The 17,823-nt window shown below is 49.8% G+C and overlaps 1 protein-coding gene and 1 non-coding gene across 2 annotated transcripts; one reads left to right on the forward strand and one right to left on the reverse strand.

Moving 5' to 3' along the window:
- Positions 1-13,062: 13,062 nt before the first annotated feature.
- TRNAG-GCC (transfer RNA glycine (anticodon GCC)) lies at positions 13,063-13,133 on the reverse strand. The gene has a single exon. It is a non-coding gene; the product is annotated as a tRNA-Gly (tRNA).
- Positions 13,134-14,759: 1,626 nt separating this feature from the next.
- HES7 (hes family bHLH transcription factor 7) lies at positions 14,760-17,360 on the forward strand. The gene is made up of 4 exons (XM_067715271.1): positions 14,760-14,891; positions 15,824-15,919; positions 16,489-16,576; positions 16,906-17,360. Exons 1-4 carry the CDS (start codon positions 14,850-14,852, stop codon positions 17,358-17,360), a joined length of 681 nt encoding a protein of 226 aa, XP_067571372.1. The 5' UTR covers positions 14,760-14,849.
- Positions 17,361-17,823: the final 463 nt, after the last annotated feature.

The raw sequence follows: 17,823 nt of genomic DNA on the forward strand, positions 1-17,823 counted from the left end.
ATATCGCTAATTTAGGGAAATGCAAATGAAAACTACAATGAAGTATCACCTCACCCTGGTCAGAATGGCCATCATCAAAAAGTCGACAAATAATAAATGCTGGAGAGGGTGTGAAGAAAAAGGAACCCTCCTGCACTGTTGGTGGGAATGTAAATTGGTGCAGCCACTATGGAGATCAGTATGGAGGTTCCTCAAAATACTATAAGTAGAGCTACCATATGATCCAGCAATCCCACTCCTGGGCATTTATCCGGAGAAAACTTTAATTTGCAAAGATACATGCACCCCTATGTTCACAGCAGCACTATTTACAATAGCCAAGACATGGAAGCAACCTAAATGTCCATCGACAGATGAATGGATAAAGAAGATGTGGTATATATATATATATATATATATATATATATGTATATACACAGTAGAAATATTAGCCATAAAAAAGAATGAAATCATGCCATTTGCAGCAACATGGATGGACCTAGAGATTACCATATTAAGTGAAGTAAGCCAGACAAAGACAAATATTATACGATATGGCTTATATGTGGAACCTAAAAACAAAACAAAACCAAAACAAAACAAATGAACTTATTTACAAAACAGAAATAGACCCATAGTCATAGAAAACAAGCTTATGGCTACCAAAGCAGAAGTAGGGGAATAAATTAGGAGTTTGGGATTAACATATACACACTACTATACATAAAATAGATACCCAACAAGGACCTACTGTATAGCACAGGGAACTATACTCAATATTTTGTAATAAGCTATAAGGGAAGAGAATCTGAAAAAAATGTATATGTATTCACTGAATCAGTGTGCTGTACACCTGAAGCTAACATAACACTATAAATCAACTATACTTCAATTTAAAAAAAGGCATTCCGAAGAAATTTTCCTACTGACATCGGCAATCGCACCTGCCTACCTACCTGAGTCTGTGACCACATGCTATTCCCCTTCCTCCTAACTGTAGATGAACCCTTCCACCTAACTAAGGCCAACCCCCACACCAACTAGATCTCCCGTTCCCTCTGGCCCACTCAAGGACATTGCTCTGTTTTCTTTCTTTACCATCAATTTCCCCCTTTTCTAACTGGATTATTCCCACCAGGCTACAAACATAATGAAGTTTATCTCAATTTAGAACATGCAAGACAACAAACGCCATCTTAACCCCACAACTCCCCTCCAGCTACCACTACGTTCCTCTGTTCCCCTCTACAGCAAAACAACTTCTCTTATGCCCACTGTTTCCAATACCATCTTTCCACTTTCCTTTGAACCCTCTCTAATCAGGTGCCCCCAACCCTGCACCTGCCCCCAACAAAACTGCTTTTGTTAACGTACAAAATGACCATCACGTTGCTAAATCCATTGATCACTACTGAGCAGCAGTTGACACAGATGCTTACTCTCCCTGCTTAGAAACGCTTTCTTCACTTGCCTTCTAGGACACCACACTCTTCTTATATTCCTTCCACTTCGTTAACAATTCATTCACAGATGCCTTTGCTAGTTCGTCATCTCCTGGATCTCTAAATGTTGAGGTGTTTCCAAGGCTCAATTTTCTAGCCTCTTCTCTTCTCTATCTGTATTCATTCCCTTGATGATCTCCAGGCTCATGGTTTAAAATATGAACCTACATTACATTAACGCATCCCCAATTTTCATTTCTAGCTCCAAAACTCTTCCCTGCATTACAGATGCATATATCCTATTGCCCACTTATTGTTTCTACTTGGATATCTAATAAGGAATCACAAACTTAAAATGTCCCAACCAAACTTCTGGTCATCTCCCCCAAAACTGCTTCACCTGTAGTCTTTCCATCTCAGTAAATGGAAATTCCATTTCTTCAGTTAGCCAGACCAGAAACCTTAGAATCATCTCTGATTCATCTCCCTTTCTCTCTCACACACACAGTCCACATCAAATCAGTCAACAATTTCTTATTTAAAATAGGTAAAAAATTTGACTCTTTGTTACTACACTTCAATACTACACCTTGGTCCATGCCACCCTCATCTCTCACCCAGATTATTGCAATAGCCCCTAAATTATTTCCTTGCTTCCACTCTTGTTCCTTGTTCCCTTACAGTCTACTCTGAACACACTGGGCAAAGTGATCCTTTTAAAACATAAATCAGATTCTGTCGTTCCTCTCTTTAAAATCTCTCAGTAGGGTATAAATATGAATTCATGGTTTTAATGTGTATAGTTAAGGAAGGAAATGTAATATAAGGAAATGTATGCACATACACAATGTATACATTCACCTATATTTCCTAGCTCTGTCTGCTGAGGGAGCCTAAAAGGAATGACACACAAGTAGTGATAAACACACCAAGTGCTCAGATCTTGGTTACTAAATACCATTTTCTACTAAAATGAACCAGCACTCCTTGGAGAAAAGGGTGTCTCTAGGGCTGCAGCTGGGGAATTACAAAATGATCTTAGAACATTTTGTTTCACCAGAAAGTAAAGAAGTGCTCAGAAATATTGGGTGTATATCAAAAAGACACAGCAGCTAGGGGCTGTGGCTAAAGGGGCTTCCACTGGCTAAATCTTGGACAATCTGAGCATTAAAATAAATAATGCACTGAATCAAGTAAGAATCCAAAGTTCATATCAGTATAAATAAATAAATGGGGGCTTCCCTGGTGGCGCAGTTGAGAGTCCGCCTGCCGATGCAGGCTACACGGGTTCGTACCCCGGTCCGGGAGGATCCCACATGCGCGGAGCGGCGGGGCCCGTGAGCCATGGCCACTGAGCCTGCGCGTCCGGAGCCTGTGCTCCGCAACGGGAGAGGCCACAACAGTGAGAGGCCCGCGTACCGCAAAATAAATAAATAAATAAATAAATAAATAAATAAATAAATAAATAAATAAATAAATGAATGAATGGGACCTAGTCAAACCTACAAGCTTTTGCACAGCAAAGGAAGCCATAAACAAAAAGACAACCTGCGGACTGGGAGAAAATATTTGCAAATGATGTGACTGACAAGGGCTTAAGTTCCAAAATACACAAACAACTCATACAATTCAACAACAACAACAACAACAACAAAACCAATCGAAAAATGGGCAGAAGACCTAAATAGACATACAGATGGCCAACAGGCACATGAAAAAATGCTCATCATCGCTAATTACTAGAGAAATGCAAGTCAAAACTACAATGAGGTACCACCTCACACCGGTCAGAATGCCCATCATTAAAAAGTCTGCAAATAATAAATGCTGGAGAGGGTGTGGAGAAAAGGGAACCCTCTTACACTGTTGGTGGGAGTGTAAATTGGTGCAGCCACTATGGAAAACAGTATGGAGGTTCCTCAAGAAACTAAAAATAGAGTTGCCATATGATCTAGCAATCCCACTCCTGGCATATACCAGGAGTATATCCCACTCCATAGGCATGCACCCCTATGTTCACAGCAGCACTATTTACAATAGCCAAGACATGGAAACAATCTAAATGTCCATCGACAGATGAATGGATAAAGAAGATGTGTGTATACACAATGGAATATTACTCAGCCATCGAAAACAATGAAATAATGCCATTTGCAGCAACATAGATGGACCTAGAGACTATCACACTAAGTGAAGTAAGTCAAAAAGAGAAAGACAAATACCATATGACATTACTTATATGTGGACCCTAAAATACAACACAAATGAACATATCTATGAAACAGAAACAGACTCACAGACATAGAGAACAGATTTGTGGTTGCCAAGGGGGAGGAGAGGTGGGGAGGGAAGGATTGGGAGTTTGGGATTAGTAGATGCAAACTATTATATATAGGATGCTAAACAACAAGGTCCTACTGTATAGCACAGGGAACTATATTCAGTATCCTGTGATAAACCATAATGGAAAAGAATATGAAAAAGAATACACATAAGTGAGTCACTTTGCTGTACAGCAGAAGTTAATTAACACAACATTGTAAATCAACTGTACTTCCATAATTTTTTTTTAATTCCAGGATATATATAAAAAAACTGAAGATCAAGAATCTTCCAGATTAAATGAAACTGAACAGACAGAACAACTAAATGCAGTGTGGGATCCTGGATGGAATCCTGGATTGGGAAAAAAGGGCTATAAAGGACATAATTGAAACATTTGAGGAAATTTAAGTATGGACTGGCATTAAATAATACTATCATATTAATTTTAATATTCTGATGTTGACAGTTGTACTACTATGTACTATTATTACTACAAATGTCCTCATTCTCAGAAAACACACTGAGTAACTTGGGCAAAAGGGCCTGACATTTTCAATTTACCCCCAAATGATTCAGAAAACAAATATTTTATATCTATATTATATTTGGAGAGAAATGATAAAGCAAACGGAGCAAACGCGAACAATTAACAGAGAAAAGAGTACACAGGAGTTCCTTGTACTTTCTTCCTTTTTTTTTTAATTGAAGAATAGTTGATGTATAATCCTTGTACTTTTTTGTAACTTTTCTGAAAATTTGAAATTATAAAAGTTCCAAAAACAAACAAAACAAAAAAGCTAGGGGGAAAAAAGTCCCCCAATGGCTTCACATTACACTCAGAGGTGACAGAGTCCTTGCGATGGCCTAGAAGGTTCTACATAATCAGCCTACTGCTTTGTCGCTCTGATCTCACCTGCTACGTCCACTCCAGACAACCCCACTCCGCCCCCTGCTGCTCTGTTCCCTTGACAAGCCTGGCAGGTTGTCCTACTAGCCAGCCTGTCCCTCTGTCTGGAGTGCTTTTACCCCAGGTGGCCCTGTTTGTGCCCTCACCTCTGTAAATTTCACCTTCTCAGTGAGTCCTTCCCTAATCTTACTGTCTAAAGTCACAATTCCCACTCTCCACTCTTCCTTGCTTCACTTTTCTCCATAGCACTTATCACCAACTGACAAATGATAAATTCTGTACTATGTGCATTTGACTGTTTCCCCCACAAGGACGTATGTGCCGTAAGGCAGGGATTATTGTCTGTTTTGTTTGGGGCTCTATAGAGGTCTTCTATCCTGATTCTTCCCTTGGCCCAGGGGCCTGGGCCTCCTACTTCCCCACCCCCAACCCCCAGGTCCCAACTCTCCAGGAACTCCCCCCTACCAGGACCCAGGGGGTCCCAGGAAGCCAGCCTTCTCTTTGAAGAACAAAGAGGGAGGAGCTGAGCCTCGGAACCCAGGCCTGGGGAGACGTCACAGCGGGGGAGGCAAAGCAGCGACACTAGGCCAGCTGTGCTGTCTCAGTTCCTTCCCCGCCTCCCGCCTCCCTAGGGCCCCAGCGCGTGTGGGACACGAGCTCCCCTCCCCCAAGCCCTTACGCTGCCCCGTATTGAGAGGGCGGCCAGGAACAGGCCAGAGGCCCAGACACCCATACACACACCATGTACACAGACAACCACAAGGGACACGTACACAGGCCTGCGCTGACACGGAGGCGTGCCATCCACAGAGGCCCCCAACCCATAGCCTTAGAAACCCTGGGAATGGGTGTGGAGGATGCCCTCACAGCCACATCTACACAGGAGCGATGGCTGCAGAAAATCCCCCAACCAGGCCAACTGGTCTCAGGTTTGGGGAGCCTGAAGTGTATATAATTGTTTTGGGGGGTGAGAGCTTTTTAAGAAAATAATATAAAACTAGGTACAGGGGCTTCCCTGGTGGCGCAGTGGTTGAGAGTCCGCCTGCCAATGCAGGGGACACGGGTTCGTGTCCCAGTTTGGGAAGATCCCACATGCCGCGGAGCGGCTGGGCCCGTGAGCCATGGCCGCTGAGCCTGCGCGTCCGGAGCCTGTGCTCTGCAGCAGGAGAGGCCACAACAGTGAGAGGCCTGCGTACCGCAAAAAAAAAAAAAAAAAAAAAAACACTAGGTACAAAAAGTAATATTTACAGTGTAAAACAATTATGCTCCAATAAAGATAAAATATTTACAGTGAAACAAGAGATCATAACCTACAAACTGAAAAGGCTGGCAAATGACACAAAGGTTACAAAGTCCAGAAAAATACCTTATTGGTATCAGTTAATTGCCTGCATAGCCCTGTAATACTCTCCACAGACTGGCTACTGACTTTGTATATTTCAAATCTCATTTTTCCTCTACCACCCATGTACTTATAGTGACAAGAGCACTGGATGCATTCACATCACATGGGCCCTTGGGCTTTGCACCTTCACTGCACGACGCCTAGTGAGTGGGCACAGGTGACAGGAGTTTCCCTGGAAGCCATTCCCACACCAGGATGACTGGGCTAGCTTAACTATGTGTGGGAGTGACTGGGAACCACATTAACTGCATTACCATTAACATACCCTCGAATGCCCACAGCGACTCCAACACCGGGGGCGGTGGGCGGGGGGAAAGGGTGACAGAGGGGAAGCTGGAGTGAAAACAGACAGTGGGCTTTACCATTTGCAGTTAAAGTGTCTTATTTTGGCAAGTTTTACAGAAGCATATGGCCATGTGAGCACATTGCTGGGACCCCCCCAGGGGCCTGAGTGAGGGGTCCTGAATTGTACATTTCATCAGCTTCATGGTGCATTCACCTCTGAAATTGTCATTTTTGATTCCACATCTCAGATGGACTCTCAACCTGCCTAGAAATCCTATTCTATCATAGAAGGTTTGTTTTCCTACTCCCCAAAATGAACATTTCACACCTTCTTTCTCCTCAAAGGACCTGTAGCTCTCTCTCCTCCAGCAATAAGCTTGATTCATTCTTTCTTTAAAAATTCTCTTTTATTGAAGTATAGTTGACTTACAGTGTTGTGCTACTTTCTATGTCTATTTCTAAGTGATTCAGTCACACACACACACACACACATACATACATATATATATATATATACACACACACATTCTTTTTCATATTCTTTTCCATTATGGTTTATCACAGGATTAATTCATTCTTTGGGAAAACAGGAACCACTGGAGGGAAACTGCCTCATCCTTCCCACACTCTAAGTGACCCACACCCCCTGTCTTCCCCATCTCCCTGGGGGTGAGGACTCTTCCCTACTACCTGAGACCCATTTCTCCACCTGGTAGCGAAGTCTACCCACCCACCCACCCACCCTTAGTTACTCCCACCAGCGTCAAACACACTCTAGCAACCCTCATCACTTTCTTCTGCCCCGGCTGCCAACAATGTTCCTCCCCATTCACAGCAAAGCTTGACAGAGTTGTGTCTATAGCCACCGTCTGCATGCCTTCACATCCCATTCTCACCTCGACCCACTCAAGTGGGACCGCACAGAGTCACTCTCCCCCCAGGTCATCTGTGATCTCTAAGAGCTAAACCGGGTGGTTGCTTAGCTCCCTTCTTACTTGACCTCCCAGCAGCTTAGCTAGAACTGACGGCTCCCTCCTTCACACACTGTCTTTTCTTGGTCTCCAGGTCACTTGGCTTTTTTGCTACTTCTCTAACCCTACATCCCTTTGACAAGTCTTCCTCCTCAACCTGACCTCGAAGCGTTGGGGTGCTCCACGCTCCTTCTCTTCTCTCTCCACACTCTCTCCCTAGGCACTCCAGTCTCATGGCATTAAAAGCCATCTATCTTCCAATGGCTCCTCCATGTTTACCCTCCAGCTCTGACCCCCAAACTCATGAACAGAGATGAGAACAGTGCCCAGCGTTTTTACATAATTGGCAAATGCTAGGTCTTTTAGAGCATTTATAGATTCTCCTGCTGGGCAGACACCTGGAATGGCCTATCACACAATATTTCAAAGGGGCTTAATTTAAGCCTGCTTCTGTGAGCAGGGCAACTGGCAAGGCCTTATCCCAAGTTAAATTAGTCTCTCGACATATATTAATGATGTTCCTTTTTAGTGTATGATTTCTTTTCTTTTTTTTTTCCCTTCTGTTGATAGAAAGGGATACTGAAGTTCTTGGCCGTCCCCGAGTAGGCTTCAGGGCTAGTGCCAGGGTTTTTCCAGATTGATGTTCACACACAGATCCAGAGAGCTGACAGCATCATAGGGCTCTAGGTGGATGACGTACTCAGAGCAACTCTGTGCTTGATTTACTATCATGGTCTTCTGCAAACACCGTTGGTTATGTTCTTTAAATAAACCCACAGAGGTTTATTTATTGGTCTGCATCAATTGTGATGTTATATAAAGTGGCCACTGGATTGTTTTGCTTAGTAGGTGTAAACTTCGCACAGAAGTAGAGAATTTGAGGTTTATCTCAGCATTCTTGCTGAGCAAAGTGATTTTTTTCTGGTGTGAAGGAAGCATTAGCAATACTCTGTGACCAGAGGGGAACGACCTGTCCAAAGACACCAATGGACACATCGGTGATGGAATCCCCATTTAAATCTCCACGGCCATCCAGGGATCTCCCAAAGTACTGAGGATGGCTCCTAAAGGCTCCAACAGATCCCAAGATTTTCTGGGAATACCTCATGCAAACACTGCCCTCACGACCATGGTAGATGTACACAGCTCCTGAGTTCTGATTTTCCAAAAGTGAACCAATGATCACGTCATGAAAGCCATCCACGCTGACATCTGAAAGAGCTGCGACTGCTGAACCAAACCGAGCGTTTTCAACACCCTTGGGGCCTTCCAGAAATTGGTGCCAATTCAAAACGCCCTTTGTGGTAGAGAACAGCTAGACTCTTCCCTCCTCTTTCTTTAGGTCATCTGTGTACGTTGGTGCAGTAATGTGTCTTTATCCACATCGACTGAACTCCGCACACTACCAACTTAGGAGCCAATCTGGTTACCCCCGTGAGACTGAATAACTGCGACACTGTCATTCTCATTAACACTGTACAGTACTATCCGGTCAGTACTATTTGTCCGAGGGGCACCAGCAACGAAGTGGACACTTTTTCCAATAGAAATTGAAGCCACAAAGTAACATAACTATGAGCGCCATCTGTAGGCTTAAAGCCTGTTCTGATGGGACTGACGTCAAGCTGTCGTGGTGAAAAAACTTCAGGGTGAGGTCTATCAGAAGGTTAATCAGCTCATTTCCCACTGTCGATTTTACCCGGGACTCCTGTGGGGAAATTGGAATTGGGTACCTCAAGTCCAAGGGAGTCCCTGGGCCTCTTCATTCATCAGAGTGTTCCTCTCTTTCTGCCACGCGAGAGGCTGTCTTCTTTTATCGTTTCTTCTTCTGTTTTAACCTAGGGCAATCTGTTTTCCAACGTTCTTCCTCCTGACAGTAAGCACGTTGTTCCTTCCCCAGTGGGGGCTTACTTCTTCTCAGGTTACTCGCCTTCTGGGAATCCAACGCCACTATGCCAAAAGAAGTGGCATTTCCTTCTGCATCCTCTTTCTTCTGTTGTTGCTTTTAAAGTGTTCAACAGGGAACGACATCTACCAGCTGAGAAGGGTTCAATCAAGCACCATCTCACCTTTGCAGCTCTCTCCTGATATCTGAGGCACTTCGCCCCCCGAAACGTCAACTTTACCATTCTAATATTTTCAGGGGCCTCGGGGTCTCCACTAGTATGATGTTTGTAGGCCTGATAAATCCTTTCTAAAAATTCCGAGAGTTCTTCATTTGTTTTGCTGAATTTCTTGAATTTTGTTCAAACCCTTTTGCTTTGGTTCCCATTTTCAAAGCCCTGCCAAGGTGCACGAAGAAGCAGTGCTCTAATAAGGGCCTTCTTCCCTCGCTGGGGTCCCAACTGGGTTCAGCTGTGGGGGCTGCCAAGTGGGCTTCAGGTGTAAAGGATCCTCCTTGTGAAGTAGGGTTGAAATCTTTCCAATTAAACAAGCCTGAGAAGCCCCGCCAGCCGGCATTCAGGCCCCCTAAGAGACAACCGCATAAGGGAAATCGCCTCGCCCCGGGAGTACCCTCTGGCCCGAACTGGGCGCCTAGTTGGGTCTTATGTGACAATACCAGACCAAGTCCCTGTGCCCCAGAAACTAACAAACACAGGATTTTCTAATGGATCCCTATGAGGAGGGGAAGTCCTGAGCCCCAGTGTCAGGAAGTGGGGCTGGATAGGAGTGCAAGGTGGTGGAAGGAGTGGATATATTGGCATAATGATCAGAGCAGCTAAGACAGCTTGCTTGGCTGGAGGAGTTAAGGTTTGCAGCAACATATTCTCGCTCTCATTCCCTTCCTTTTTTCATTTTCCCTGATGTAATAGCACAAATACTTACACATAAAGGATTTCATTATTCTTCCCTGCTTTCTCACAGAATAGCCACCATAAAATCATAAATGCAATTGATCACTTCTAACCATCAAAAGGATGCCTTTTTGCTTTGGCATCAACCAACCAGGCTGAATTCTGGGATGGGGCTTTTGGTGATTTTAGGAACCAAGTGGAACCCTTCTCTTCTCTCTGGGAAAGTCCCACAGACTTCTTTTTTTTTTTTTTCCTGTTGTTCCTTTCCTCCATTTGACATCAGTAAAAGCTCTAACTATCGCAAAATTGATTTGGTTGTAAATGGAGAAACAGTACCAAACAAAATGAAATGAAAAACCCAAGGGACAACAGAAAATCCTAAATAAATCCTCAAGTTTGGTCTTGGGATTTTACATATACCAATGACACAGGAGACCACAAATGACATAATTAACACAGCAAGGGTAGCAGTACATGGTGCACAGGGTCCCAAGATAACCGTGCCTAAACCCCTTCTGGAGATCCTAACAGGTACTGTGGCCACACATTGTTTCAATAAAATATATTCGTCCCACTCATGGGTTCTTGGCTGTAATCCGATCATTTATCAAAACATGCCTCAGAGAACTTTCTTTAGGGATAGTTGAAACATTTCCCCATTTTTAAATACAGAAACGCAAGACAAACAAAACACAAATGGCACACACAAAGGCTAGCATCCAAAGAAACAAACGAACCGGTTCACAAATTAGGTAAAAGTTCAACAACTCTTTCCTCTGTCCAACAAGGCACCCCCACTCAAATACAAAACAAATTGGCTTATTCCAGACAAAACCCCCCAAATATAGAGGAAATAAAGTTTCCCGCTGTACACACCGGAGTGACTTACCCTACAGTATAGAGCCTGTTAGCTCCCAAACGTGGATTCCTTGCTCTGCCTGCCAAGTGCTGGGGCAGTCGGTGCTGCTTTGGGGAATTTTGAAGGGCAGATCCTCAGGACGAGTGGTCCTGGCAGCTGCTAGGGCCTTACCCGAGAATTCCTCAACCAGGGTCAGCTGGCCGTGAGCAGCAGCGAGGCTTGCTCACGAAGTCGAAGCCCCTACTGCTCACTGCCACAAGCCGATAAATCAAGAGATGAGTTGTTGGGGGCAAGGAATAGCTACTTTACTTGGAAAGCCAGCTGACCAAGAAGATGGGGGACTTCTGTCCCAAAGAACCATCTTGCCTGAGTTAGAATTCAGCTTCTTTTATACCAAAAGGGGAGGGAGTAAAGTCAAACATTTCTTGGTTCTGGTCAGCCTCCAGAAGGGATGTGTCAATGTCTTCCTTCCTGCACAGGTGGGCCTGGTCAGGATGTTTCCTGTGAGCTAATAAAGGTATTTTATCTTAATGCTCATTACCTGGGAGGCAGGGTTCCCAGAGACAGGCCATTATGTGTAATTTAAGATTATAGGCAACATCCCTTTAGTGATTAAGTTGTAACAGAACACAAAGGTTCTTCCCTATTACGTGATCACCCAGAGTAAAGCAGCCCTTCACTCTCAAGTCATTGTCACGACCGGTTGTCCCTGGCCCCACCCTCATAACCATCTTAGATTATTTTCTGCTTTCTTACTTATTTTCTGTCTCCTCCCCGCCCCCACCATAATGTAAATGTAAGGAGAGCCCAGGTCCAAGGCACCCTCAATGCCTAACAACACTTGGTGCACAAGAGGCCCTCCATAAATAGCGGCTTCGTAACTGAGCACAGCGGCTGTGCACACCGACATACAGATGCCCAGACAGTTGTAGAGTTTCCTTCTGGGGCCCACTGTCACGCCTCAGAGTTGAGAAGAGAGCATGCCCAGTCACTGACACAATCCAGAGACGAAAAAGAAAGACCCCAAGCCTATCCCAGATGAAGCAGGAAGATGAGGCCCAGATGGAGCTGGAAGAGATAGGAGACAGGATCCAGAGGCAGAGACCCAGACCCGGGGCGAGCTCCGGAGAGAGGGACCGAGAGGGACCAGACTCAGCGAACTAGAGAGGCGGGCCCGTGGCAGCCCGGGCAGCAGCCAGAGACTGTGCCCGGAGGAGGGGCGTGAGCGCGGGGGAAGACGGCGGAAAACCAGCGCCCGAGCCCGGGAGCCTGGGAGCCCGGGAGCCCGGGAGCCCGGGCCACCCCGCCCCCGCTCACAAGTGGCCGCGGCAGCTGTCTGGAGCCCGGCCGCCCGCCGGCCCGACGCGTGCGGGATCAAAGCGGCCGGGAAGGGGCGGGCGGGGAGTGGCAGGAACCTGGAGGTGTGAGCGAGCTTCCCAGGGGATGGCCGGAGCGTGGGAGCACAGAGGGCCGGCAGGGGACAGAGTCCTGGAGACACGATCCCAGAGATCGAGACGCAGACGCGGAAAGGGATGCAGAGGCCGGAGAGACCCGGAGCCAGAGATACAGAGACCACAGAAGACCCAGAGAGACCCAGCGTAGCCGTTGTGAAGATACCTGGAAAGAATGTGCAAGAGACAGAGACGCCGATAGAAGGCGGGACAAAAAGGCCGTGACCGTGGACTTAGAGAGAAAGAAGGCGGGCTCCAGAGAACAGAAACAGAGAGCGAGGAAGAGAAAAGGAAAGAAGAGCAACTGGGCCTTAGAGCTCAAGGGGCGGAGGACCTCGCCCCTCCCCCGCGGAGGGCTGAGAGGACCCCCGGGGCAGGGATCCCAGCGCCGGGTCCTTTCTCAGGGTCACGCCTGCGGAGGTGCGGGCAGGGGGCGGAGGGAGGGGTGTGGACAGCCGGAACCCCAGGCTGGGAGGATGGGAGTGTGAGGACGTTCGAAATTAGGGGCTGGATCCGGCGCCTCAAACTCTGCTACAGAGTAAAAAATCTAAGTATTAATATTAATATTTGGTAGAAATCTTAAAGATGCCTTTCAGATACATCAGAAAAGACATCTTTGGAGAAAGGACGAAAAGTCAGACGATGCATTGGCCGGGAATCGAACCCGGGCCTCCCGCGTGGCAGGCGAGAATTCTACCACTGAACCACCAATGCAAGTGAAAGTTGAGCTTCGGTAGATCCAACTCAGTTTGTAAGGAGTCGAGGCGACTACGGCCAGGGAGGCTTTATGGCCAGGAAGGCTTTATAGCCAGGGTCTTCGCAGAGAAACGGTCCCAATAGTTGACATGGGTGGAGCGCCAGGCCATCCTTCCTCCCGCCTGGATCCGGTCACCCGGCCATAAAGTCGCCCCATATGGCCAGGGGCGGCCCCACACCCGGGTGCGAACTGCCACCGGGGGCCCCGAGCCTCGCGTGCAGGTGAGAAAAACTCAGCCCAGCCCAGGTTCCCAAGGAGGGGGGCAGCGGGGGGTTCTGGGGCCACACATCTGCGCTCCCATTTGGCTCAGGTAGGGGGAGGTGGGATGTGCTGGGTTCCCTGATTCCAAATGGGAGCGCCCTCCCCAAGGTCTGTGTTCCCCTGGCTCGGACTTTGGCAAGGCAGGCTCCGTGAAAAAACCAAGCTGTGGACGGGCGCTGGGAGGGCTCGGAGGAGCCCCATCCGTCTCTGACTCCGCAGCTATCTTCTGACTCGGTCTGCAACGCCACCGTGTCATTCTGTGTCCTTGTCCCTGGCATTCTTGCTGTCTCGTTAAATCTCTGATTTTATCTTCTCAGGCACTTTGTCTTGAAGTCTGCAAGTCTCACGCATCATTCTGCAGAGTGGCATACTCTTGGTTTGAGGTGGGTGTTGATCCCTTTTTTGTTCCCTTTCTTATCTTTTTAAGAAAACTGCCTTCTCCTTGTCCCCCCCATAATCACGAGGGATCCCCAGGAGCAAGCAACACGAGCTCACTTGTATCAGGTGTCCTGGCAGCCGCACCCCTGAATCTCCTATAATTAGTTTTGAATCAAATACTTCTAAGTGGAAAGATCTCTCCACCCGTGCTTCAAAGCCTTGCTTCCTCTTCCATGAGGCTTCCCCCACCCCAGTCCAGCCGTCCCTCACGATGACCCTTTCCCAGAGCACCTAATTCACTGTGCTTCTAAAATAGCTACTTGACAACACATAAGCGTTTTCTACCGAAACTTGCAGGAATAAACTGGGCCTCCAGTCCATATCTCAGTACGATCGGTCCCAGCCTAGACCAGTGCCCAGTGGGCACAATGAATACGCAGATATTGGGGAACTGAATATGACTGACTTAGATTGAACAGAGCTTCTCTTCCACCTGCAAAGTCCCAGTTGAATAAACGGATCCAGCCAGCACACTCAGGTGGCTCATTATCTCAAGTAGGAGGTGAATTTTGGGGAAAGATGTATAGGATCCAGCCTAGGGGCTGAGGGATGCTAACTTTTCGATTTCAGGGTTAGTGGGGAGTACAGTGAGCTCCCAAGAAAGCTGAAATAGTGAACGGGGGGGAACTCTGAACTCCACTCCTGAGTTCTATCCCCAAACTACTCAAACTCTCTCTTCTCCTAATTACCTCCTCCCTTCAGCTGGGTCCCGCCTCATTATACAGCCTTATGGTCCTTAAACAGCCGGTGCTGCACTGGCCTCTCATTTCCCACACTCCCAGGCCAGTTCCACTCGTACCCCTCCCCCTTGTGCTCCTCCCCTTTCCGGGAGCCTCGTGCCCAGGGTAGAGTTGGGCAGGAGCCAGGTGCCGAAGGGGCGGGTCCGGGTCTTTACCACCCCCTACTCGGGAGCCTGCGGGATATAAGGCTCAGGGAGAGCGGGGACTCGGTCCACACAAGGGTCCGGAGGAGCAATGGTCACCCGGGATCGAGCCGAGAATAGGGACAGCCCCAAGGTGAGAGGCGGGAGAGGAGGAAGCAGAGGTCCCTGGGCTGGTCAGGGGACAGGGTCCCTGAGACCGAAAGTCAGAGAAGAGGCTGGAGATGCAGGGCTGGAAGGGGGAGAGGTGCGCGGGGAACCCGAGGAGCCAGGAGCTGGGGAGGAAGCTGCGAAGTATGGAGAAGGGGTTAGCGTCAGAGCTGGCACTGGGTGGGCGGCAGAAGCAGAGGTCTGGGGCGTAGGTAATGGCAGTTGACACCTTGCGGCCTGGCGGGCTTGGGCGGGGGTCAGAGTCCGAGTAAAATAAGCAGGAGGAGCACAGAGCTAAGGGACGAGAGTGGAAACAAAAAGCGGAGAGGATAGGCCCTTGCTCCATGCGGGCTGTGAGCCGGAGCTGGGCCAATGCAGCCTTGTAAGAGAAGGTCTGGAGGGCATTGGTTCCAGAGGCCCGAGCCCAGGTGGAAGATCTTAGAACCAACGGAGAAGGGTGACCGCACAGGCGGGTTAGTGGGAGAAGAGGGGGCGCGGTCGCTCTGGGTATCTCCCTTTCTACACTCAGGGCCACCAACTCAGCCCGCCGCCTTGCGGCCCACGTGTCTCGGCGCAAAGAGGGCCCCCAAAGTTCTCCACTGAGACAGAGAAAGACTGCACGAGACGGAGACGTAGAGAGAAAAGAGGAGGAGGAGAGACACAGAGAGGGGAGGAGGGAGGACAAGAATGAGAGAGGAGAATGCAGAAGACCCGGGAGAGGAGGCGAGCTACAGAAATTGACCCTAGGGGCGTTGGGAGGGGGAGCGGAGAGGGATCGAATGGGTCCGGCCTTAGGTTCTCTGGCGTCTTGGGGAAGAGGTGGAGGCCGGACTATCCCAGCGGCGGGATTCCGACGCCTGCGCGGCCGCGCTGAGTCTCGGTCGGGTCGGCCCGCTCTCCCTTTCCTGCTGGTCGCAGATGCTGAAGCCGCTTGTGGAGAAGCGGCGCCGGGACCGCATCAACCGCAGCCTGGAAGAACTGAGGCTGCTGCTGCTGGAGCGGACCCGAGACCAGGTCAGTTCTTCCGCCATCATCGGACTCCCAAGCATTCCGTCCTCCTGTCTCAGGGCTTCCCACTTGGGTGGGGACATATGCTGCTTTGGCGACCCTGGCCCCAAGGCATCCTGACCCTTCGAATCCCATCCCAGACCCTCTCTCGCTCTCAGAACGCGATCTTCATCGCCACCCCTCGGGTCTGTAAGTTTCACACCCGGCTCTGTAAATTTCATTCCCGGGGGTCAGTTTCAACCTTTGGGTCTGTAAATTCTCCCTCCTCCTCCCCCACACTCCCCGAGATAGCCAGCAAGGTGGTTAATTTCATTCCCCGGGTTTTCTGTTCAAATCCGCTCCTCACACTGTGGGTTGGTTTCATCTCCTCGGGTTGGACAGTTTCGTCTCAGGGTGGGCCAGGACCATTCTTGGTCATCTCCACTCCACATTCGGTAGCGCGCTCTGTGGTCCGCGCACAAACGCGATCCAGGGGCACCCCCAGCTCCTGCATCCCCCCTCCCTTCTTCCCCCTGCCACTTTCCCCCTCTCTCCCCACCCCTTTCTGTCTCTGCGCCCTCCCCTCCCATCTGTAGAACCTCCGGAACCCGAAGCTGGAGAAAGCAGAGATACTGGAGTTCGCCGTGGGCTACTTGAGGGAGCGAAGCCGGGTGGAGCCCCCGGGTACAGCGCGGGGGTGGGGCAGCGGAGGGAGGGAGGGGAGAATTCACTGGGGCCCGGGCCGGGGTAGATGGGGCGGACCCTGTGGTGGACGGTGGGCTTGGGGTGTGGCATGCTCCGCTCCGAGGCGAGGTTAATAATAACACCCGCGCGTGTCTGTCTCTGTGTCTCCCTCATTTTCTCCCTCTGTCGGTCCATCTGGCTTCCTGACTCTGTCTGTGCGCCTGTCCGGCCTCGGTATCTCTGCGCCCCGCCCCTTCCCCACCCCCTTCTGGGACCCCTGCCCTGCCCTCCCGTCCTCCCGCCGGCCGTACCCGCTGCCGCGGCTTCAGGTGTTCCCCGGTCCCCAGCTCAGGACGCCGAGGCGCTCGCCAGCTGCTACTTGTCCGGCTTCCGCGAGTGCCTGCTTCGCCTGGCGGCCTTCGCGCACGACGCCAGCCCGGCCGCCCGAGCCCAGCTCTTCTCCGCGCTGCAAGGTTACCTGCGCCCCAAGCCGCCCCGGCCGGAACCGGTAGATCCGAGGCCCCAAGCGCCGCGCCCACCGCTGGACCCCGCCGCCCCAGCGCCCGGCCCCGCGCTGCACCAGCGCCCCCCAGTGCACAAGGGCCTCCCTAGCCCGCGCTGCGCATGGTCCCCGTCCCCCTGCTCCCCCCGAGCCAGGGATTCCGGCGCGCCGGCCCCCCTCACCGGACTGCTGCCGCCGCCGCCGCCGCCGCCTCACAGACAAGACGGGGCGCCCAAGGCCCCGCCGCCCCCGCCGCCCGCTTTCTGGAGACCTTGGCCCTGAGCTTTGGGGGGGTGGGGGTGGGGACGGGGGCTGGGGGGTTGGGGTAGAGACTCCAGCCCGAGCGCAGCAGAGGGACCCGGGCGTTGGGGTGAGGAGGTGTTGGGGAGGGCGGCGGGGCGCGCGTTCGCAGCGCGCGGGTGAGATGTGGTCTATATTAGAGTATCTATATAAATATATATTTCCCTGGTTCCTGTCCCTTCTCCCTGCCCCCTTTGCGTCTAGGATTGTACCCTCTCTGCCCCCGGCCCAGCCCCAGTCCCTTCCCCAGTCCCTAGTGCATGGAATAAAGTGGTTATTAAATCCCCGTGTGTCCCCGAGCCAGGGGCCTGCCTTTATCTCGGCGTCCACGCCCACTTTCCCTCCCATTCTGTCTCCCGCCCCCCCCCCCCCCCCCAAGTCCTGCTCTCCTTGGCCCAAGACCCGGGGCAGACAGGTAAGTAAAGAAGAGCAGAGCGGAGGCTGA

The sequence above is a fragment of the Pseudorca crassidens genome, chromosome 19 (genome assembly GCF_039906515.1).
Source record: "Pseudorca crassidens isolate mPseCra1 chromosome 19, mPseCra1.hap1, whole genome shotgun sequence".
NCBI classification, from domain to species: Eukaryota; Metazoa; Chordata; class Mammalia; order Artiodactyla; family Delphinidae; genus Pseudorca; species Pseudorca crassidens.